Below are 23,333 nucleotides of genomic sequence, written 5' to 3' on the forward strand. Positions count from 1 at the left end.
CACTCTAATCCGAGTGGCAAGGCTTTTCTCTGATGTCCCGGAGGCCCGGGTCCTGAAGACCCTGTGGTCCTTCTCCCCTTCAAGAGAGAGGTGGCCAAGAAAGCCGGGAGCACGCAGACACCTCTGGGATGAGGTGTGGTGATGGCTGGACCCACTTTGTTCCCTGGAGGAAGGCCTGTTGCTTGTGGGTAGCTAAAGACCTGTCTTTTTAATGATGCCCATGGGCCTTGTGTGGGATGATTCTTGAGATTTCCAGCAACACTCCAGGCTCCTGGGAATCGCTGCCTCCCTGCCTTTAGTGCTTCTGCAGCCGCTGAAGGATCTGAGGAGGCTGCTGAGAAGGATCCCGGGCTCCCTGTAATGAAGAGGGGCTGGCCTCTTTTATGACTCCCAAAGCTTTTGACGTCCTCAGTTTGGTACACAGTTGAGCCCATCAGTTGTTCCCATGTGAGCATGTTCATTAGACATTAGCCAGGGAGAGTAGGTGTGCAAGCACCCCACACGGAATTACCTGAGCCAGACATCTAGTGAGAGGTGGGGTGCACCCTCTCTGAGGGACATCTGTCTGGGGCATGTGGCATTTCAGGAAGGGTTTGAAGGCAGCGTTGTGGCGGCGGGGGGGGTGTGAGTTGGGAGGGGACAAGAGTTTGTATTGAGAGAGAGGTCTTATGGAGAGTGATGGGCAGCAGCCTGGGCACTTGGGGACTGACCCCGCTCTATTGTTCGGAAGCCATGTGGCTCAGGGTGAGCCTGTCACTCACTCTGAGCCTCCATCTGCTTCTGGGTTCAGTGGGGTTGTGAATGGCGCTCTGCCGTCTGTGTGTGGGGGGGCATCCCGTGAGATACAGACAGTAGCTAGTGCTGGGCGCAGAACTGGGGGGTTGCTGGAGCTTTTGGAACGGAGAGATGTTTGCACAAGATGGATAGATCCTAAGTGCTAGGAGCTCTTACATACAAGAACCTGTTTGAGCCCACTGTCGGGACAAGGTTGGATAAGGTGGCCACCACTGATGACGGCAAGTCCCAGAGTCTTGGTACCCATAGGACCATCATGGGAATCTCTCTGGCCCTCGATGAAGCAGGGTGGGGGCCCCCTCCTCCTCCCTGACTGACATTCTCTGTAGAGGTGTCCCTATTCTCATGGAGGTGGGGGTCCCATGGGACACAGTTCTTCCTGGGAGGTCGTCCCAGTATCTCATACTAGGATGTCACAGGCGAGGGAGCCGCATGCCCATCTGCAGGGCCACATGCTGACAGCCCCAGGCCATGTACCTGGTGACTGCACTGTGAAGTGGGCCTTGAGGCCTGAAAAGTTGGGGACCCTGTTAGTAGAGGTACATAGTGGGCTTGAAATTGTACGTGGTGCAGACTTAGCTCCAAGCTATAACTTGTTCCATCTAGTCAAGACCAGAAGGGCTAAGAAGCCAAAGCACATGTCTTCAAGTTACTTGGCCTGGATACCCAGCAGCTGTGCACCCCTTCATTTCCCTAAGATCGGGGACCCTGAGCCTAGAGTGGAGGGCTGTGGGGTACCTTGGTGCCTGGAAAAAGGGATCACCCAGGCTGGAATCCTCTGTCTCGTTCTGGATGTCCTTTAGAACCAGGCTGACTGGATTGTGCACTGAAAACGCCTACCACCACCCAGGACGGTGTCCCCAAAGGGAATACAAAAGTGTACAGTTGTGTCCTTGGTCTAGGAACCAGGAGTTCTCCTCCTAGTGACACGTGGCCTCTGCCTGCCCTTCTTGGAGGGCACCAGGCCTAACGTCCTGGTGCCAGGAGGACAGAGCTGGGGTCCCCTTTCCTTTTTCCACCTCCCATTTCAGAAGAATCCACAGTTGGGCTTTGACTATGGTCATCGCTGTGACCACCGCGTTTGTCTGTCATGGGATTAGTCTGCTGCATTGAAGATCTGTGTTGATTCCTAAACCCAGGACAGAGTTCCACCTCTTGGTCAGACTGGCCCGGATACTCTCTTCTGGGGCCAGGGCCTCTATGGCAGTGCTGTGTGTGGTCTCACTGTGTAGTTAGGAATGGCTGGGTAAGGTCACTGGGCAGCCACAGGGCTCTGGTTGGGGACTGGTCCACCTTGAAGTGCTAGGCTGTTATAAAGATTTATTTATTATGCATACAACGCTCTGTCTACATGTATGCTTGCACACTGGAAGAGGGCACCAGATCTCATTACGGATGGTTGTGAGCCACCATGTGGTTGCTGGGAATTGAACTCAGGACCTTTGGAAGAGTAGCCAGTGCTCTTAACCTCTGAGCCACCTCTCCAGCCCCCGCATCTTTTTTTTTTAAAGGGGGTGTAGGATAGTTGAGACAAGGTCTCTCCCCCTACATGGCCCAGCTTGGCCTCAAACTCATAGAAGTCCTCCTGCCTCAGCCTCTTGAGTGCTGGGGTCACAGACACAAAATCCATTCCCAAAGCCCAGTTGGGAAAGGAATTTGTGTAGTTTCTTTTGACCAAGCCATGGGGCAGATTGGCTGAACAGCGATTCTCTTTCTAAAGCCTCTGGTTTTTTTCCCCCAAATTTGGAGGCTCATGGACTTCTCTGCAAACACAGTCTCGGAAGCCCAAGGATTTGTCATCTCTTTGGCTAGATAGCCCGGCTAGCTGGCCTTCTGGACGCATGCAGGCACCCGGAGGGCATTTCTGGGCTCTGGCTGTTTAATTTGGTCTGGACAGAACTGGAGGTTCCATGCAGTCGGGAGCCAGCAGATGTTTTACAAATTTCAAGTTGTTTTTTTTTTTATAATTTTTAAGTGCCCTAAATCCCAAGAAGTTACAGAAAGAGACAGAATGACCTTGCTTTCTGTGGGAAACATAAAACATTTAGCACCCCCATCATGGCTGCACCCTTGGCTCCCTGAGGAACACCTGAGGCGGGGGGGGGGCAAAAGTAGGCGGGGATTCTATTCTACCTTTTTCTTTTTTTGTGTCTTTTTCCCTCCCTCCCTCCTTCCCTCCCTTCCCAAAGGAGAAACTCTGTTATAGACTTATTTTTATTTTATGTGTATGGCTGTTTCGCCTGCGCATCTGTATGCGCACGATGTACATGACTAATGCTCGAGGAGGTAGGAAGAGGGTTCCGATCCCCTGGAACTGGAGTTACAGACAGCTGTGGGCCTCCATGTGGGTGCTGAGAGCTGATCCTGGGTCCCAGCCGGTGCTGCTCCCAGCGAGCCGTCTCTCCAGCCCCCCTTGGGCTTTTCTCTGTCACTTTTGTTCCCAGAAATAACTCTGTCCCCCCTCTGCAGTCCTCCCTGGCACTGAAGGGCTGTGGTCCCAGAATGCATTGCTTTGTCCCTGTTCCCGGACCGCGTACAGCGTCGTGTGTCTCCAGGGCTAAGTCTTGAGGTTACGGGGAGACCATGCAGCCACTTGAACACTGACCATCTGTTCCTTTGACTGCAGATGGGGGGTGTCTCTGGGGGGCTCAGGCTGAACTAGCTTGAGGGGGAGGATTGAGGACAGCTGTCTTGCTTCCTGGTGGGACCTGGCTTTTTTTTTTTCCCATCCCCTGCACAACCAATGTCCGACCTTCAGACGAGTTCCTGGTTTCCCACTCCACTACCCACAGTGTGGGTAGGAAGAGCTCATAGGCTCTTGCAGACGGACCTGGGCACCTCCTTATGGGAGACTGCAGCTGAGGGAGCCCTGGGAATGAGGGTTCCTTCTGCACCTCCAGGATGTCGACTGTGGTCACTGGTGGTTCCTGCCTCACCTTCCATTTAGGCCAAGAGAGCCCAAGCATAGAGAATGTGGCCCCAGACTACAGCAGCCAGGGTTCTGGTGGGTTCCACACTCTGGGGCAGGGTCTCACCCTCCCTGGGTTCAGGAGACAGGCTCCGATGGAGGACTCTGCCCTGCTTTCCACGTGGGTGGGCAGCTTCCCTGAGACGGGACAGATAGTATCTGCGGTATACTCGGGCATGCTTTCTAGGCCCCCGTGTCCCCTGCCCGCAGTCCCTGAGCATGGGTCAGGCCCTGGACTGCTCTGAAAACGGCACGCTCGGCAGGGGGTGGGCGGGTCTTTGGTGCAGGCCAACCTGGCCGCATGGAGATTTCTCGTGGCGGGTGGGACCCCCAGCACGTGCCTGTGAGATTCAGGTTCTGTGCTTTTGCTACCAGCCAGGAGGCACACAGCTGAAGGGGATGCTGGCTGGGAGAGAGGCTTCAAGTGTGGAACCTCCACCAAGGTGTAAGTAGCGGGAGGTGTGCAAATGGCTGGAAGCAGGTGTGCAACGGTGAGTTTCAAGCCCTGCCCTCCCTCCGGAAACCCCAGGAAAGGCCCTGTATTTTTTTCTCTTTTTTTTGTAAACTACAAAAGAAACCCTTGGCCACCAGGGGCCCCTGGGGGCGAAATAGTCTCATACCGCAGGCAGGCCTGGCCTGGTACAGCAGAGGGAGGAGGGTGGAGGCCAGGGCCTGGCTCAGAGAAGCTGGGCCTTGGGACAGCTGGGTTTGAGGGACAGCCCAGGGTAGGGGCGCTTCTCCCACCCGAGGAAGAGTCTTGAACATCGGGTCAGGCTGCGGCAGGTCTCCCGTTTACCTCTCTGCCCATCTTTAAATGAGGGAGGAGCCAGGCTGCTGCAAACAGCTGCACCAGAGCCAGCTGCCAGGGGGCCGGTTGTGTGTGTGTGTGAGTGTGTGTGTGTGTGAGAGAGAGAGAGAGTGGGGGCGGGGACAGCTCTCTTCCCCTGCTTGTGTGCGCTCTTTGTCTCTGACCCAAGTCCGGCCCTCCCAGCTGTTTCCCGGTGGCTGGCAGGCATGTCCTCCCGTCCAGCATATATCCTTATCGTCACCCCCGTTTCCTCTCACGGTATCCCTGCTTTGAACCCTGCTGCGGTGGTGCAGGCAGGCACTGCCCGGCAAACACAGGCTGTCCCAGCCGTTTAACCTCTGGCTGTCACTTCCCATGCCATCTGCCTGTTTCTTGGGCATGATGGACATCTCAGTCCGTTTGGCAGGAGTGAGCGGGCTGGGGAGGGGAGGTAGCCGGGGTCCCGAGCCCAGGGTCTGATGGCCCAGCCTCTGCTTCAGCCTGGTCTTGGCGGCTGAGATAGGACTATGCTCTTCCCCGTCAGGCCGTGTAGCCGGGGCTGTTGGAGCTTTATTTCTGAGGCCTCAGTGGACGTGAGGACAGAGGTTGTGACTCAGCGCTGAGTCACTCTTCCTACAGTGCTGCCGCACAAGGCACTCACTTCTCCCTGCCTCAGTTTCCCGTCTGCTGTGAGGGTGGATGTGTTTTCCTGGCTCTGCATCAGGCCTAGAGAGACTGCTTTCTCTGCTGTCCCCTGCCTGGCGTTCCTTATTACAGGACAGAGAGTGAAGATCTGGTGATGAGCCAGGGGAAGGGATCCCGCCCCCTTTAGGATCAAAAGAAATACAGGTCTCTCTTATCGTCTGTGCTGGAGTCATGTGTGAACAAGAGTAACTCACTGCCCAGGGTGTCTCGTGTGTGTGTGTGTGTGTGTGTGTGTGTGTGTGTGTGTGTGTGTGCGCGCGCGCACGCGCGCGCGTGTGCACGTGTGCATTGAGGGAGTGTGGGAAGTACTTAGTCTGACTTGAGAGATTCCAGGCCACTAGGTGTAAAGAGTACAGCGATGAGTAAGCCAGGTTCCTGTTCCCTGACCCGTGACTGTCAGCTGGAGGAAGGTGACAGTGGCTTGAAGGATGGGTGTGTGTACGTGCTGCGTTGTGATGTGTTTCCTGCAGTAGGGACATGAAGCCAGCTCCCCATTCAGGCCCTGGCTATGGGCCACAGTGTGGGCCTTGGGCAGTTTTTGCAGACTGTGTGACTCATGTGCTCCCGTTGTCCCCGGTAGTGCCCCACAGGTAGCTTAGTTCTGGGTGTCCTTCAGTCTGTGACTGCCTGGGGAGTTGTTGGGAGCAGTGACTGCTGGGAAGCAGGAGGGGGGCTGCTGCCGAGCTGGCAGCTCTGGGTGCCCACAGGCAGGGCCGTTTCCAGGATGCCGTGGTCCACTGGGTTTGCATTTTGTAGGAGTCCAGGAAGTGGATGAGGGTTGTGAACCCACGGAAGGCAGGGGTTGCCAACCGCTGCACCCCAGAAACACTCTGGGTTGTCCGGGTCCCCAGTCCTCGGACTGGGGACTAATGGTCTATGTTTTGTGTTCTGGAGGTTATCTGATAAACAGTTGGGACTGCTGAATGACACAATTAAAATCGGGAGATGAGAACTGTAGAGAATTCAAGAAACAGGACCCAGGAATGTTGGGCGGCCTTGACCACCCTGCTACCTGGAGAGGCACGAGGCGGGGTCACTGTGTGGTCCTTTCTGGGTATGCATGCCATCTCTGCAGTATGGAAGGATGTTTGACAGGTTATCTGTATTGTAGGGTTGTAATTTCTCCCCTTCTTGCATGGTTTCTGCCTCAGGCTTAGGGGAAAAGCCATGGTGATTATTATTATTATTATTATTATTATTATTATTATTATTATTATTATTATTATTATTTTGGTTTTTTGAGACAGGGTTTCTCTGTGGCTTTGGAGGCTGTCCTGGAACTCGCTTGGTAGTCCAGGCTGGTCTCAAACTCACAGAGATCCGCCTGCCTCTGCCTCCCGAGTGCTGGGATTAAAGGCGTGCGCCACCAACGCCCGGCGCCATGGCGATTATTTTGAAAAGTTAATTTTCAAAAAGGAAAACAACTGTACTCAAACAAACCTGTAATCCCCTTTGAAGGACAAGGAGGCAGAGGTCAGGGAAGGGAGTCCAACAGCAAGGAGGACAGCCAGGGTGCCAGAGCAGGGTCCTTGTAGTCCAGGGTTAGGTGTTGGGTGGAGTGTGTCACCTTTTCCGGCTGTGAAGGCTGCTGGGAGCCGCCTCTGCAGGAGCGGTTTGGACCGCACGTGCGGAATGTGGTCAGAGTTGAAGTCTTTCATCTTGACCTGGGAGGCTGCCCATGGCTGGCCCTCGCTGTGCTTCCCTGCTGGGGTTGTGTCCAGAGCCTGGAGCTGCTGGACCAGCTTGGTTGAGGAGCAGAAGTCACTGGGATGGCTGTCGGTCTTTGTGTTCTGTTGCGTCTGGGATGGAAGGGGGCTTCTCTTTTTCAGGAGCTCAGCTGGAGAGGGTCCTGTGCCTGGACTGTGGTGGGATGCTGATGATCTCGGCCATTTCTTCATTTTGCACACAAGAGATAGCCCCCCCACGCCCACCCCCCAGCTCTGGGCAGTCCACCGAGTTCCTTGATGACAAAGGACCACTTGGCTAAAACTTCCATATTTTAGCTGGGAAAAGAATGACCCCAGCAGTCCTGTAATCACAACAGGCTCTTCCTTCTTCCTTCCCTCACGCCTCCCTCAGGGGGGCTTCAGGCTGGCCGGCCTGGTCCCTGCTGAGGCAGACTCTCCCGGGCAGTGCCTTGGGAGGAGGAGGGGGGGGAGGCTCCTTCCTGCCTCCCATCTCCTGATCCCCAGCTGCCAGGTGCTTGAAGACAGGTCAGAGGTCAGGGGCTGAATTGCTGGGCTCTGGGCTGTGGATCGGAGGCCCCCGGATCAGCCAGATCGCTCTCTGGCCCCCTCTCTCCATTCACTGTAAACAGCTCTTCCAGTGTCTCTGTTACTGCCATAAACAGAACCCAGGGGTCATCTGCTTCTGCTTCTGTGACTTGGGAGAGGCGGGTCTGTCCACCTGAGAGCTTCAGGCAGGTGAGGGAAGGACTTTGCATGGAATTGGGGTGCTACTGTTAGGGAGACAAGGGTCCGCCTCCCACGGATATTAGGAGCACAGTGCCTGCCTGGAGGGAGAGGAGGGGTATTATCTCCACTGAGGGACGTTTCCCGATAGCCTTCCGTGTTGGGTGGTTGGATACCCAGAAGCTCATGGAACGGCTACGAGAGAAGGCAGTGCTGGGCGCCTCGGAGCGGGGACTGAGTGGGTGTTGAGGGCGAACAGATGAACAGGACGAATGCGCGAGGCACAGAATGCTGGGGGTAGATCGTTTGCGCGATCGCGATCATTGGTCCCAGGAGGCCTAGGAGAAGCTCAGCAGCTGGGAATGCTTGGGTCTGCTGGGCCGGAAACAGCACTGGAGGCTAGGGATCTGTGTGGTGCTAGGGATCTGTGGGGAGGGGTCATGGTGACTCCCAGATGGCCGGGTCACCCTTGGTATTCAGGCATGTCCCTCTGCCTTTGCTTCAGCCTTATGGAATCTCTTTCGTGTTTCCGACTCCTTGTTTGTTTTTATTTTTTTAAAAACTTACTTTCCCTCCTCCCTCCCTTCTTTTCCTTTGTGTCTATAACGTTTATGTGCATGTACATGTGTGTGCCATGGCCTGCATATGGAGGTCAGAAGAAAACCTGTTGGTTGTCTCTCTCTCTCTCTCTCTCTCTCTCTCTCTCTCTCTCTCTCTCTCTCTCTCTCTCTCTCTCTCTCTCTCTCTCTCCCCCTGGGGATCAGACTCAGGCCATCAAGCTTGCCAGCAAGCACCTTTGCACTCTGAGCCCTCTCACTGGGCCTCTCCGGCTTCTTGTTTTCTGTCTCCCTGCTCTAAACCCAAGATGATGTCACCTTGAGCTCCCTAAGGGCATTCGCAAAGGCCTTCCTGGGTACCCAGAGTCAGGACTCTGACCTCTCCTTTGAGGATGTGTTGAGCCTGCAACATTAGCTGATCATTTCGAGAGTGGAGTTCAAGGCTCTGGCTGAGCAGTGGGACATCAAGAAGCTAGGCCCGATGTCCCTAGTTGTGTGCCTGGAGTGACCGTGGGCCTCCTTGTCTGTCTGGCAATTGTGACATAGCATTCCTGCCTCTTGGTTGTTTGAGAGGCCACACTTTGAGGGAAGCAATGGAAATCAAGGCTCTGTCCCCTGTTTCCCTGTCCCTGCAGCGCTCTGATGTGGCCCAAGTCCCCAGATAGGTAGACAGGGTAGTGGGTGAATTGTGGTGGAACGGGACATTTTTGTGACAGACTTCAGCCGCCTGCTGCTCCTGTCCTGTGGAAGAGTGCTCTATGAAGATCCCACCTGGCCAGGTGTTGGTGGTGCACACCTTTAATCCCAGCACTCCGGAGGCAGAGGCAGGCAGATCTCTGTGAGTTCGAGGTCAGCCTGGTCTGCAGAGCGAGTTCCAGGACAGACTCCAAAGCAATACGGAGAAACCCTGCCTCGAAAAACCAAAAAAAAAGAAAAAAAGAAGAAGATCCCACCTGACCTTTTCCTCCCCAGACCTGCAGTCCCCTCTCCCAGGATTGCATCTCTGTAGGTCCCTCTGGTCCTGGCTCCTCCTCTCTGAGCTCTGGTTCGTATGGAGACCCTAGACTACAGCCAGTTCTCTCAAGGTCCCAGGATGTGTCAATTTAAGAAGACTTCATGGAGTTTCCGGTGCTTTGCTGGCAGAGGGGAACTCCAAGGAGTATTCAGAAGGAGGGTCCCCAGCTCCCCAACCCTGCCCAGTTTCATGGCAGCACCTTCTAGAACCTTCTCAGCATCTGGCCGTGGCCTCTCCTACACAGCAAACTTTTTCCCACTCTCCGTTTTCCACGATCCTCCCTTTGCTATGTCTTTGAGGCCAGGGAGTGAGCGAATGAGCTTACCCATCCCCAGGTTCAGTGGAACCCAACCAAGCAAGGCTGCCAGGGGACAGGCAGGGCTGTGTGGTCCCTGTGGCTCTGTCCCCACCTCCAGGCAGCTGGGTGAACATTGGGTGTGATTGTCCAGGGCCGGCCTCTGACCCCTCCCCTGGCTCCTGGGTGCTGCTCTGACCGGAGCCTGAACTCTGCCCCCCTGGGGTCACTGTGCCCTGTAATTAGGCCATAGCTCATATCTGCCTGGGCCTCGGGCCACAGAGCAGAGAGCTCCATCTGCCACTCTTTCCGTGAGCTAGTATGATTAATGGAGAGTCCCACCTGGTGGTGCTAAGTGTTGCATCTGCCTTTTCTGCCCATTTTTTAAACTGCATTTGAGATTTTCCCATGGTGGGTGGGGTGAGCAGGGAGGGTATTTCTCTCTTCAGGCAGGTCAGGACTGGTCACTCCCCGTGTATCTGGTGACTGGGCCCAGGATGGAGCAGGGATAACTGGGCCCTGAGAGCTGACCGCTCCCGAGCAGCTCTTTTCCATGCCACAGAGGGGAAACAGACCGGTGGCTCCCTCAGCACCCCAGGTAAAGCAGCCAGGCTTAGCATGCTGGGAAAGGTCCAGGTGGGACCCAGACAGGCCTGTGTCAGGCAGGCCGGCTAGCCATCATTTCACGGAGCGTTCTTAGAGGATCATGGGAAATGGGACCTTGTGAAGAGCCTATAGACTATGGGAGAACAGTGTTTGGGGGAGCCGGGGGGCTCCTGGTGGCCTTAGATGTTGGGGAGCAGATCAGAAGAGGTAAGCTGAGGTGAGTGGGGCACACTCCGCTCTGGCCTAGGGTGCAGGCTCAGCTGTCTGTCCCCAGGCAGCCCATGGTGTCTGATCTGAGTGCCTGAGGGAAGTGGATTCATTAAAGCTTAGGATAGTTTGTCTCCTCCCCTGGGGCTTCCAGCCCTTACACCCTAACAGCTGCAGGCTGCCGTTTTGTTTAAGTCCGTGGCCCTCCCATGGGCTCCCCTCTACCCTCATCAGTTGGGAAGCTTTGACCTGAGGGGACTCAGAGGTCTCACCCCCCCTCAAAGCAGGGAGCATCGGGGCCCCTCCTCCCGTTCCATGGTGTGCCTGCTTCTGGATGTGTGCACTGGCACATGCCCATAATCTCAGCACTCGGGAGGTCGAGGCAGGAGCAGCGGGTTCAGAACCAGCCTTGACTGCACAGTGAGTTTGAGGCCAGCCCGGCGGTATAAGGCCATGTTGCTGGTAAACAAAAACCGAAATAAAAAAAACCGCTCACTTCTGTGTCCACCTCTGCACAGCTTTTGGGAGAGTGTCCTCCTCTCTCCTGTTGCCCTACCCGGAACTGGGAAGTTCTTCCTCGTATCTGCCCCCCCCTCTTAGTTTTGGCCAGGGTTTTTTTTTTCTCCCCCAGCAGCTGATGATTCCAGGTGTGTTCCAGTGGCATAGCTGTAATTAGGCAAAGAAGAAAGGGAGTCCCGCATCCTGTAGCCATGTTTATGGTGAGCCTGGAATGACCCTGGGGCTCCAGGCAGGAGGGGACCAAGGTGAGAAGTTGGAGGCAGGAGAGTGCCTTCATTAAAGCAGCCTCCTTGAGGGGCTGGGCCCCTGTGGAAGAAGAAAGTTGGAAGCCCAGAGGGGAAGGGTTCAGCTTAGGTCCCCTTGAGCTCTGGGCAGCGGCTCCTTGTATGCCTGTCTGATGGCTTTGTGACCCTGCACGAGGCTGCCTGAAGTCTCTGTCTTCCCCGTGTGTAGGGTGACATCTGCTGCAATTCCTTCTATTCTGTAACCACATGACTCTGTAACTCACTGCCCCGCCTGGCATCCTGGGTTCTAATGGGGAACCCTGAGTCTGTCAACAGTGCGTGAGCTGGGGCTTCCAGACTACACGTGTGGATGGTTTGACAAGTCGGGGTCCCACCCCCACCCCCACTGATGAGCCAGGCGGCACAAGGGTCACTGTGCTTGGTTCTAGTTGATGCGAAGCCGGGCAGAGAGCATGGCGGGCTGAGAGGCGCTGTGTCCCTTCTCTGGACTTGCAAGCCAGAACTGAGAGGTGGTTTCAGAACAGACAGAAAGCCAAGAAGCCCAATAGGATGGCTGCCACAGGCTCACGACCCCTTCTCCCTCCTCAGCTCTTTTATTCCCCCCCAAGACAGGGTTTCTCTGTGGCTTTGGAGGCTGTCCTGGAACTCACTCTTGTAGACCAGGCTGGTCTTGAACTCACAGAGATCCGCCTGTCTCTGCCTCCCGAGTGCTCCTCCTCGGCTGTTTCCTTCCCCCCTTCCCTCCCCTTTCTCCTCCAGTATTGCTGTGCGGGGTCTCACCCAGGCTGTGGAGCTGCACCCAAGCCTCCTCTTGCCTTTTCTAGGTCCTAAGGGGAACCCTTTGTTTCTGGGGCTGCTATATTAAAGCGTCACAGATTCCAGTGGGGGGATTGCTGCTGTCACACTATATCTCTCAGATCTGTGCAGGCCAGCAGCCGCAAGGTGTTTGGGGTGTTGGTGTCTTCTCCAGGCCCGGAGGGCGGGATGGACGATCTGTCCTGTGCCACCTCCAGCTTTGGCAGCTGCCAGCAGTCTTTGGCTTGGAGACACATCCCCGGCATCCTGGCCTCTGCCTTCGCATGGCTGTCCGAGCATGTGGGCATTTTATCAGCTTTATCCTTTTCCATCTTCTGTAATGACACTTGTCACTGCCTCGGTGCCCACTTTAATCTAGGGCCGTCACTTCAGACCCTCACTTTGATCTTAGTTGAAGAAATCCTTCCCATACAGGGCCACTGTTGTAGGTTGCAACAATGTGTCATTCGGGCTGGCAGGCACTGTCTGTCTCTGTTCACTTGGCCCACCTAAAGCAGGTGGGAGGATTTGGGGGGGAGGAGGCTCCGACAGGATTCCAGGTGGATGAGCCTGTTTCTGGCTGGCCTGGGGTGCCTCTCCATCCCACACCTTTGGTTCACAGGTTTTTTTCCGTGGAGAAATGAACGCAGTGAAGAGTCTGGCGGTAGAGCGCGTGACTAACACGCCAAAGAAAAGCCAGGGGGCTGGAATCGGAGGGCTGTGTCTCAACCACCCACAGCCGCCCCCGGCTGCCTATTGTCTTCTGTGCCCGCACTTTGCTTCTGGGAGGAGTCACGTGGGGTCACTGTTCCCTGTGGCCTGGACTGAGGAGGGGACCCCATCCCCACTGTGCCCTGCTGCTCCTCTGTGCGGGGGCGTTTCGTCTTTGTTCCTCTTGGTCCTTATCTCGGAGGAGACCCAGCTGCAGGGATGTGGTGTTTCTGACCCGCTTGTTCACGTGGTCATTTCAACGTGTGCCCAGACTGCCTTTGGCATGTGACTGTCAGGGCGCCTGACGTGCCCAGGGCGACCTTGGCAGAGAAAGAAGTCTTGTTTCTGAGATCATCGGAAAAGTAGTATCTGGAGCTGGGCTCGGTGGTACATATACTCTGGGGCTGAGGCAGGAGGATCACTGAGAGTTTGAAGTCAGCTTGGGCTATGTTAATACAGGAGAGCCTCTGTCTCAAAGAACTGAGAGAGAAGGCGCGGGGGGGGCTAGGGGGAGAAGAGGAGAAAGGAAAACGGGATTGGCCCTTAGCTTCAGTGGAATGGCCTTCTCTGGCTTTGTCTTTTGAGCCTGAAGGCCCCCCCCCTGGAAGAATCGCTTCCCAGGGATACCAGCTGAGGACCTTCCCAGGGCTGGGTGTCCAACCCTCTCCTCACCCAGAGATTCGGGTTAGATCTTTGTGAGTTTGTGCTGGGTTTCCAAAGGCAGGCAGCGGGGATCACGGAAACAGGACTCCAAGGCAGTGACCTCAGTGTCAGCCTCCATCTGTGGGCCACATGTGCAGATAAGTCCAGGGTAGCCAGGAGCCCTTGGCTGCCATGCTGGAGCCCTGGGCAGAGGCGGATTTTTCTCCAGGATCTGTCTGCTGGACACAGCAGGGGGTGGGGGGGGCTTGAGGAAGGTGCATCGGGAAGGGAAGGGGAGGGAGGCTCCCCTGAGGTGTCAGTACCTGCTTTCTCTCCTTCCTTCCTTCCTGGACCCTGGATTGGTTTGAGGTAGCTCTCTGGGGCTCTCTCAAGAGGAAGAGCTTCCTCTGTCGTTATCTGGACTTGGCCTGGCCTTGTTGTTAAATAACCGTGTGGTTGTTGGTTGGAGTTCAGGGCTGCGAGCATGTGGACTTCCGGTACAGGCTCTGCTCACCGGGGCTATTTTTAAGTTCTTCCTTTGGGGCTGTTCTGCTTCCTGAAGGCACATCCCTCCCCTTGTCACCCATCTGTATCCTCCTTGTCCTAAGCCGGTCCCCCACCCCCCGCCAGCCCCCACCCACCCAGCATGACTCCACTACCACCCCCAGCAGCCCAGGCCTCCAAAAGTGGTTCCTGAGACAGGGACCTCAAGGGGGAGGAGGCCACTAGGGTCCCCATGTTGGGATAGGACAGGGAGGACAAGGCCAAGACAGGGTATGAAATCCAGATGTCCTGAGGGAGCCCCAAGGACTTGTCAACTGTCCCCAGAGCCATCCTGCCTTGGAGTGCTGAGAGAGCCGGAGAGCTGATATTCCAGTTTGGGGGAGGACTAGGGTGTGGTCCCAGGCAGAGGAAGAGCGGAGCAGAGGCAGACAACCTGAGCTGTGGCCTCAGCCAGGAGAGGCGGGCCACCTGCCCAGACAGTCCCAACAACCTGTATGGGTGTCACCGCCTGCTGTCTCCGTCAGTCACCACCATCCTATGACCCAGGTGGCTCTCACAGCTAGGTGAGGTGTGGCGTTCTAGCATACAGATGCTCACTGTGGCCCGAACACTGTTTCCCAGTCTTCTGTTTGTGGGCCTCCTGCCACAAGGTCACCGAGGGAGGCCTGGGGCCCTCGCTCTGTCCTTCTGTCCCTGTGCAGGGTTAGGGAGTTGCTGCTTCCAGTTCGGGCTGAGTAGGAGGGCAAGGCCTCCCAGCCAGCCCCAGCTCTGCCAAGGCCAAGGCCTGCCTGCTGTCCCGCCCCACTCTTTCTCAGAGTAAGGATCTGGGCCCGAGTCCCAGATCTCAGAGGAGCCTGAGAAGAGGTCAGGACAGTCGCAGCCAGGGAAGCCTTCTGGTCCGAAGCCCACCTCTGGATACAGGTGTGTTGTTACCTGCGGGTGGATCCTTTTACTCTGTGGTGTCCCGTGCCCCGGGTGGAGGACCCTGCCTTCCCAGTGGCTACTGTAAGCCGCAGCTCCTGGGAGAAAAGGCTTTGCCCCAAGTGGGGGTGTCTTAGAGACGGAGCTGTGGTCCTACCCTGTTCCCTCCCACGGGGGCTGCACGGAGCACCTGGCCCCCAGACTCTCCATTTCCTTGCAGGACAGTGGTCTCATGCTAGGGCAGGGGTCTGCAGCTTTCTCCGACCTACCCTACCCGAGCAGGCCCAATGCAGTCCATGCACCAGGAAGTGTTCGATCCAGTTTCAGGAGCCGGCAGAGGTTAGAGGTTCCTGCAGCCTGCGGTCAGAGCAGGGGCCTTAACAATGGTCCCTTGTGACTGCCGCATTCCTCCCTAAGCAGGCCCAGACCCAGGCAGCTCCGGCTTAGGCCCCCCACGGGTTCTGGGGAAGGAGGGTTTACAGCTGGAAGGAGGTTGCCTTCCTCTCTTGTATGTAGCTGTTAGGCAAGGTGCTTGAGGGACAAGCAAGGGGAGGGGCTTGTGCTCAGCCCCTGCATTAGGAAAGAGAGTTGGGAGGTGTGTGGTCTCCATTATGGCAGCTTGTGACTGTGTGCAAAGTTATCTGTAACCCGGCAGAGTTTTCCCTAGCAAGGTGTGTCTTGAAAAAAATGTCTTTTGTTTTGGGAAATCTGTGTGTGTGTGTGTGTGTGTATGTGTGTGTGTGTGTGTGTTGGATGTCATCACCCATGTGAACACATGTGCAGGTCTGAGTTCCTCTCATTTGTCTCTCGCTGAACCTGGAGTTTGCCGTTTCCACTAGACTGGCTGGCCAAGGGCTCCACCCTCCCGTCTCTGCTCACCGGGACTAGGGTCACAGATGCGGACCACCACACCTGAGTTTTGACATCCTTTCTTGGGACCGGAACTCTAGTTCCCATGCTTACAAAGCAAGTACTTTACCGCTTCCCCAGCTGGGGCTGCCTGGGAGACCTCACCTTCCTGAGCATCCCGAACCTGAGGCAGCAGCTCTCACCCTCCCGTCTCCTCAGTCTGGGGTCCTGAGGTCCTAGTGACCCACTAAGTTTTCCACTGGTGCGTTGGGCCTTGCGAGGGAGAGTTGGTGAAGAACACCCACCCACTGCCATTCCAACCAGAGACAGTCATTCCCGAGCGAGCGGGTGCTAGCGCCCGTGTGCGTGCAAACTGCATGTGTGCCTGTGACGGGGGCTAGGGTCTGTGTGTGCGGCCTGTCTCCTGCTATTTTTACTTAATATCCTCAGCATTTCTCATTTCCCGTGATTGACTCGGATGACTCTGTGGGGTTCTGGCATGTAACCCCGGCTTGTCTCCAGGGTTTGCCATGTTTGTGCTGATGTAGACGTTCTTGTGCATAAATCTTCCCATTATTTCCTTGGGATACAATCCCAGAAGTGGGACCGAAGCGCGAGATTCCTCAACAGGCTTTGGTTCAAGTTAGGAGGGTGGTGGAGGCTGAGGAGGCTCAGAGAAGTGGGTGAGATTTAAGCCTGGCTTGGGGTGGATGGGGGCGGAGGGGGGGGTGGGTCAACCCTCCATAGCTATTGGGTAAGCAAGGTGGCCCCTACCGGCCATAAGGGCTGGTTGGTACTGCTTTGGGTCCCAAGGGCAGTGTGGAGCCCCTATGACTTGATCCTATTATGTGTCTGTGTGCGGTAGCCTACAGTTTGGGCCCCCTACCAGCCCTTTGGATGCCTTAGCTGTTGGCTTGTGCAAGGTCACCTGTTAAAGGAAGCTTTTCCTTGTGAGAAAGCCTTCCCACCAGCCTGGTTCTAGAGCCGCATCAGTCCCAAATAAACACACAGGAGGCTATATTAATTATGAAGCTGTTGGCCTTGCTTGTTTCTTACTGGCTAGCTCTGACTTAAGTAATTACCCCATAATTGTTAATCTAAGTATGTTTCTTACCGGAGAATAGTTCCGGGCTTCCTACCCCATGGCGTTACATGTTGACTCTCTTGTGTTTCTCCTTCCCAGAGTCCTCCTGGACTCCTAGTCCCTCCTATCTAGGTTTCCTATTGGCTCAACAGTAATTTATTGACAAATGCACAGGACTTCCCCCAACAGTCACCCTTCTACCAAGCCAGTCCTCGGGATCTGATATAGTCAAGTCAGGGTCTCAGATCTACAGAGGGGTCAGGACCACAGACGATGATGGCCTGTGATCAACCTCCAGTGTGGTGCACTGTACCCATCTCGTGGGGCTTCACAGAGGCTCCTCCAGGTAACAAAGAGGAAGGGCCTCATGGCCCCAAACCGTTCCAAGTTTCGTCTCTCCTGTGGCCCAGGGTTCCGTGTCCCAGTCTGCTGTAATTCAGTACCAGGAACAGGGTGGCCTGACAACACATCCATAGTCTTAGTTCTGGGGTTTAAATTCAAGGTGTCAGCAGGGCTGTACATAAACTCCCAGGGAGGGTACCTCCTGCCTGTCCCAGCATCTGTGGCCCTTGGCCTTCCTTGGCTGGTGGCTGCATCACTCGGATCCCTGACTCTGTGTCCTCTGGTTTCTCTAGCTCTCAGATAATCTTATATGTTTCCTTTTCAAGGACTCTGGTGTCTGTCCCAAATCCCAAAATATCCTTATTTTTAATAAATAATTTATTTTTATTTTATGTGCATTGGTGTTTTGCCTGCCTGTATGTCCGTGTGAGGGTGTCAGATCTTGGAATTACAGACAGTTGTGAGCTGCCATGTGGGTGTTAGGAATTGAACCCAGGTCCTCTGGAAGAACAGTCAATGCGCTTAGCTGCCGAGCCATCTCTCCAGTTCCTCCAAAATGTTCTTATCTTGGTTATACCTGTAAAGACCCCTTTCCCACAGGGTCACCTTCACGGGCTCTGTGGGGATAGCGGTTGTACAGGTCTTTTGGGGGCAGGGACTGCTTTGTAAGCCACTGTACAACCGTTGAAGAAAGTGGAGCTCACGGGGCTCCTTAGGGGTAAAGACGACGCCTCGCTTGCTCCCAAGTCCCATCTGGGCTCCATGCCTGCAGTTGGAAGCCTGTGGCCACGCTGTTAGAAAGTTCCTGACGCGGCGGTATTGTTGCAAGTAGGCCGGGTCCGGCCCTGAATGTACTTGCTGAAGCCAGTGGTGCCGGCCGGAGTGCAGCATGGGATGCAGGGAGGCTGGGAAGGGCTGGCTTGGGAACCCGATTCTTCAGAGGAGGAGGGCAGGTGCTTATCTGTGTCTGAGGACGGTCCTGAGCCAAGTCAGGCTCCTCCTGTCTTTGTGCACATAGTGTAGGTGGCCAAGGGACCTAGGGGCCTTGAGACCACGGGTGACTGAGGTCCATGGATGCAATTCTGTTCAGCCCTGCTACAGTTTGCTTTGTGGCAGTGTCTGAAATCAGCACTGGAGTGTAGACTGCTGGCTGATTGCACACTCGAAGTCCGAGGCTCCATCCCCGTTGCTGAGGATGCAGGGGAGGGGGAGGGGGAGGGATGATGAGGGGCGGGGGGGGGGTAGCTGCACTTTATGATTGGGAATGTATCTCAGTGGTAGGACACATTTACCTGACACACACGAAGGTACTGAAAAAAAAAAGACAAGGAATTTTAAGGTATTATTTATTATAATACCTGGATTTCCAAACTTATTTCCTGGGCACGGTAATGCACCCACGTAATCTAAGCATCTGGTAGGTGGAGATGGAATATCAGAGGCTCAAGGTCAGTCCAACTACAGATTTGAGTCTGAGGTCAACCTACACGAGACCGTCTTGGGAAAAAAGAAAAAAACCAAGATAACTCAGTTAATTGATAGCAAAAGGAATCATAAAAATCCAGTGTTCTCGATTCTGTTGGAAGGTTAGATGCTCGGGTTGCCCCAGGCGGAGCTGTAGGCTCCCCAGGGACAGATACCCTGGAGTCCACATGCACGCTGCCCCACCCAGCCAATCAGCCCCATGCGTGGCTTTTTAAAATGTGGATTCTGGGAGCTTGAGTTCTTCAGTGAGTGTGCCCTTGTTCTAGCCTGAAGTCTTCTAAAGAAAGTCTGGTACTGTAGCCCCGAGGCTGAGGACGGGGTGGGGGGGTGAGGGTGGGGGTGGGGGGAGTGCTTGCATTTGGAGAAGGCTAGAGGCAGGGAGGTACGTATGAGCCTGGAGCTGTTGCTAGGGTCTGGGCCAGCTCTTGGTCCTTTTAGCCGTGGGAAGGAAGAGGACACCATGGTGTCCCACGGAATCTGAGTTGTAGGGCTGCTGAGGAAGGGCCCTGCATTGTCTGGAACCAGAGCCGTGGAGCCTTCCTGCCACGTGGGCCCTTCCCGCTCAGTGCCTGGCTAACCTAAACAGCTGGTTCTCATTTTGCTGGTGGCTGCAGAGACAAGAGGCTCCCCAGCCACCACCCTGCTGCTCCCCGGGGGAGCAGACGCAGTGGCGGTGTCAGCATGGCTGAGTGGGAACACACTGGGCCCCAGGGTGGGGACCGGGTGGTTAGCACCCTGAGCGGCCAGGAGAGCTGGGTGGACAGGGTCCAGACTGAGGAGGGAGCAGGCTGTTGAGGGGTTACTTACAGCCTTGATATCAAAGAGACAGGTGCCGCGTTCCCATGCTGTTGGCACATCACAGGGTGTCCTCTGCCAAGGAACTCGTATTCTTTTTAAAATTGCGTTTATTTGCTTAGTTGTGTGTGCATGGGGGTCAGAGGGCAGCTTGTGGGTCACTCCTTTCTAGGGGGTGGATATTGGGGTGGAACTCAGGCTGTCAGTCTTGGTCATGAGAGCCTTTACATGCTACACTGTCTCGCTGGCTGGGCAGGGAATAACCTTTTGTTTTTGATAAGTATATATATATGCGCATGTGACTGTGCCTGTATGAGTATGTGTGCACCACATGCACACAGGAGCTTGCAAAAGTCAGGAGAGACGCTGGATCCCATGAAACTGGAGTTATGCATGTTTGTAAGCTCTGCCGTGTGAGTGCTGGGAATTGAACCTCTGCCAGAGCAGTAAGTGCTCTGCAGTTCCGAGCCATCTCTCCAGCCCCAGGAATAACATCTTATTCTTTTCTTTCTTTCTTTCTTTCTTTCTTTCTTTCTTTCTTTCTTTCTTTCTTTCTTTCTTTCTTTCTTTCTTTCTTTCCTTCCTTCTTTCTTATTTCCTTCCTTCCTTCCTTCTTTCTTTTTTTCATAACTGGGTTTCTCTGTGTAGATCTGGCTGTCCTGAAACTCACTCTGTAGACCAGGCTGGCCTTGAACTCTCAGAGATCCACCTGCCTCTGCCTCCTGAGTGCTGGGATTAAGGGTGGGCGCTACCACCGCTTGGCAACCAAGGAATAATAATATAGCACAGCTGTTGGGGTATCACGGGCTGGCGGTGCTCTGTGGCTGATGGGGTCTGGGTGTGTTCAGGGGGGGAGAAGAGGAAGGGAGGAAAGCCACAGGAGAGACTCAGGAGTCGTAAGTCAGAGCATCCTGTGTCTTCTCTAGAGGGAGAGGCTGTGTGGTCTGGGCTGTGGCCCCAGAACAGGCGAGGCTACCTTCCTCTCGGTCCGGCCTCGCGATAGCAGGTGTTCTGTGGGAGCTCCTACAATGCGCTTGTCTGTTTCTCTTACGGACTGCAGAAGAGGGAGGTGGCTTCCTGAGCCCCTTAGGCAACCATGCCAGCATGTGTCTCTCTGTCCCTTTGTTTTTCTCTTTGGCGTGGATCCCAGGGCTTTGCACGGGGTAGGCAAGCACCAAGCACCCCTCCACAGAGCTGTATCTGTCCCCCTCTCTCAAGGGGACAGGTTCTCACACAGCTACCTGTGCTGACTTTGAACTTGTAGCATGGGCAGGGCCTTGAGCTTGAGATCCTTCCTCAGCCTCCTGAGGAGTTGGCATCCCCTGCTTCCCCTGGCCTGGCACCTTTGCCCTTCTTTAAAACACTGAACGCCTCGCGTAATACCTGTGTGCACTCCATATCCACTCTCCTCTCTGTCTTTCAGCCTTAAAGAGATCGTTTGAAGTCGAGGAGATTGAGCCACCCAACTCCACGCCACCCCGGAGGGTCCAGACACCTCTGCTCCGATCCACGGTGGCCAGCTCCAGCCAGAAATTCCAGGACCTGGGCGTGAAGAACTCGGAGCCTGCTTCTCGCCTGGTAGACTCCCTGAGCCAGCGCTCCCCCAAGCCATCCCTACGGAGGGTGGAGCTGGCAGGGCCCAAGGCATCGGAGCCTATGTCTCGCCGCACCGAGCTCTCCATCGACATCTCCTCCAAGCAGGTGGAGAGCACAGGCTCAGCTGCCGGGCCCTCGAGGTTCGGGCTTAAGAGGGCTGAAGTCCTGGGCCATAAGACACCAGAGCCAGCTCCTCGGAGGACGGAGATCACCTTAGTCAAGCCTCAGGAGTCAGTGCACCGCAGGGTGGAGACCCCTGTCGCCAAGATCCCCGAGGTCCCTGCTGCGCCTGTCGCTGATGCAGCCCCCAAGAGGGTAGAGATCCAGATGCCCAAGCCAGCCGAGGCAGCCAACTGCCCACTCCCGCCCCAGGCCCTGGAGAACTCCGAGGCACCAATGTCTCAGCTGCAGAGCCGGCTGGAGCCCAGGCCCCCTGTGGCTGAGGTCCCATACCGGAACCAGGAGGGTGAGTAACCCAGGCTGGGTCTTCGGGCTGTGCACTTGGGGTGGGCGGGTCTTCCTGTGAGTTTCCAGGAAGAAATCCAGTATGCGTGTGGGATGCGTGAGTGCATGCGTGCGTGCATGCGTGAATGCACTTGGATATGCAGAGTTGTGTCCCAAGACTCAGGTCACAGCAGGAGCCTGCAGTTGGAAGCACCCCTGAGCCACCAGCTGGGCCAGGCCCGATCTCTGTCATGTGATCCTGGAACTGAGAGGCCTGGGAGGCTAGAAAATAGTAGTTGGTGCCCCGAGCCACTGTGCTCTCCCACAGGGCAGGGAACAAGCCTGGTGCTGGTGAAGGTTAAGTTGCTGGCTGGGCTTCTGGGAGGGCGGGAGATCTGGCGGGCTTCAGATCTCTGCAGCCAGAGTGCCTGGTAGAGGCTCAGAGCTGAGGGTGGGGGTGGGGTCCTGAGGTTTGCACCGGAGGCCTCCCGTCCTCCTGTCCCTCTGGTCTGTCTGACCTTCCTCCCTACACGAGGGACTCTTGTCATTGCAGGAGGGGTTTGTTTTGCCTCGTGGCTCTGGAGGGTTGCTGTCATCACGGGGGGGGAGCATGATGGAGGCGGCAAGGTCACAGTCACAGGGCTGCTCTCTCTGCTTTAGTTACTGCCATTAACTGTAGTGGCATGCACACAGCATACGCTGTCTGTTGCACCGTGTGAATGTGTGTGGTTCAGTGCCCGTTCGGGTTAGCGTGCCACCACTACCACCTCCAGGGTTTTCCAGAACTTTCCCACATCCCAAACAGAAACTCCCTGTGCCTCTTTCTTCGGGTCCTGACAGCCCCCGTGCTCTGTTCTGTCTGAGGTTGGGTGACACTACTCCTCCTGTGTAGCACAGTGGTCTTCACATTCATCCACGTTGTAGCCTGTGTCAGAACTTTGCTCCTTTTGAAAACTAAGTAGTATTAAATGTGTGGACAGAACACACACACCCCCTGCCCTGCCCCCCATGGGATTTGAACCCAGGAACTTGTGCATGCCAGGCAAGTGCTCTACCACTGAGACACGTGCCCAGCCTCAGGTAGAATCAGTTTGTCCACTGATGAACCCTGGGCTGTCTCCCACCGCTTGGCTCTTGTAAACAATGCCTGCAGCACAGTGATGCGCATGGCTTCTCTGGTGGTTGGTAGGCTTGGGACCAGGCTGGGGTGAGGGTGGGGAGACTCCTCCTGGAGCCTCTGGGGCTGGGGACCTGGAGCTGGGTCTTCTTAGAGTGCCAGGTGTCAGATCACTATAAATACTCAGGGACTCGAGAACCTTTGAAGGGTCCTTGTAGGTCCAGGTGTGTGTCTGAGTCTTTCTCCTTAAGCCCTATGCTTGACCTTGCTGAGAGTTGCTTGAACTCAGTGTCCAGACCTCAAGTTGGGGAAACAGAGGCTCTGGGTGCTGTTGAGTAGAGGGGACAGCACCCTGTCTTTTCTCCACAGTCCCTTATTGGTTTGAGACCTCCAAAGAGGCCAGATCCGTCTCTCTCCTTGAGATGAGATGCTCACACTGCTGACTCAGACAGGATGTGGTGGGAGAGACAGACAGCTGCACCGAGCCACCCAGCTGCTGATCACAGCTGGTGCTGGCCGCGTGGAAGGTGGCCCTGATCCTGGGGTGGGGTGGGGTGCGGAATGTCTGCTTAAGGATGCTGCCTGTCCTCTGGTGAGGACGCAGCTCAGATACAGCACACAGGCCCGTTGCCAGGCCCTGAGCCACAGGGAGGAGTAGGCAGCCTCTGCCCTTGGTGGCTTGTGGGCAGACGTGGACAGTGAAAAGAACCCTGTGGAAACCTGTTGGGGAGGGCAGGAATTTAGTAGGCCAGGGCAAAGAAAGGTGCGTGTGTGTGTGTGTGTGTGTGTGTGTGTGTGTGTGTGTGTGAGAGTGTGTGTGTGTGTGTGAGTGTGTGTGTGTGTGTGTGGTTGTGAGTTGTGTGGGTGGAGGCCAGGTGTCATTCCTCTGGAGGCATCCATCTTGTGTTTTTGTTTTGTTTTGTTTTTTAATTTATTTT

At 55.5% G+C, this 23,333-nt stretch overlaps 1 protein-coding gene across 3 annotated transcripts in view; it reads left to right on the plus strand.

The window, feature by feature from the left end:
- Positions 1-23,333, plus strand: part of Septin9 (septin 9) — a 161,410-nt gene that overhangs the window by 71,446 nt on the left and 66,631 nt on the right. For all 3 annotated transcript variants that reach the window (XM_013113410.3, XM_013113412.3, XM_013113411.3), the window contains one exon: positions 20,662-21,300. In XM_013113410.3, coding sequence (XP_012968864.1) covers positions 20,662-21,300 — 639 coding nt within the window. The remainder of the gene's footprint in view (positions 1-20,661; positions 21,301-23,333) is intronic.

This window comes from Mesocricetus auratus, unplaced genomic scaffold, assembly GCF_017639785.1.
Source record: "Mesocricetus auratus isolate SY011 unplaced genomic scaffold, BCM_Maur_2.0 Super-Scaffold_100007, whole genome shotgun sequence".
Classification (NCBI taxonomy): Eukaryota; Metazoa; Chordata; class Mammalia; order Rodentia; family Cricetidae; genus Mesocricetus; species Mesocricetus auratus.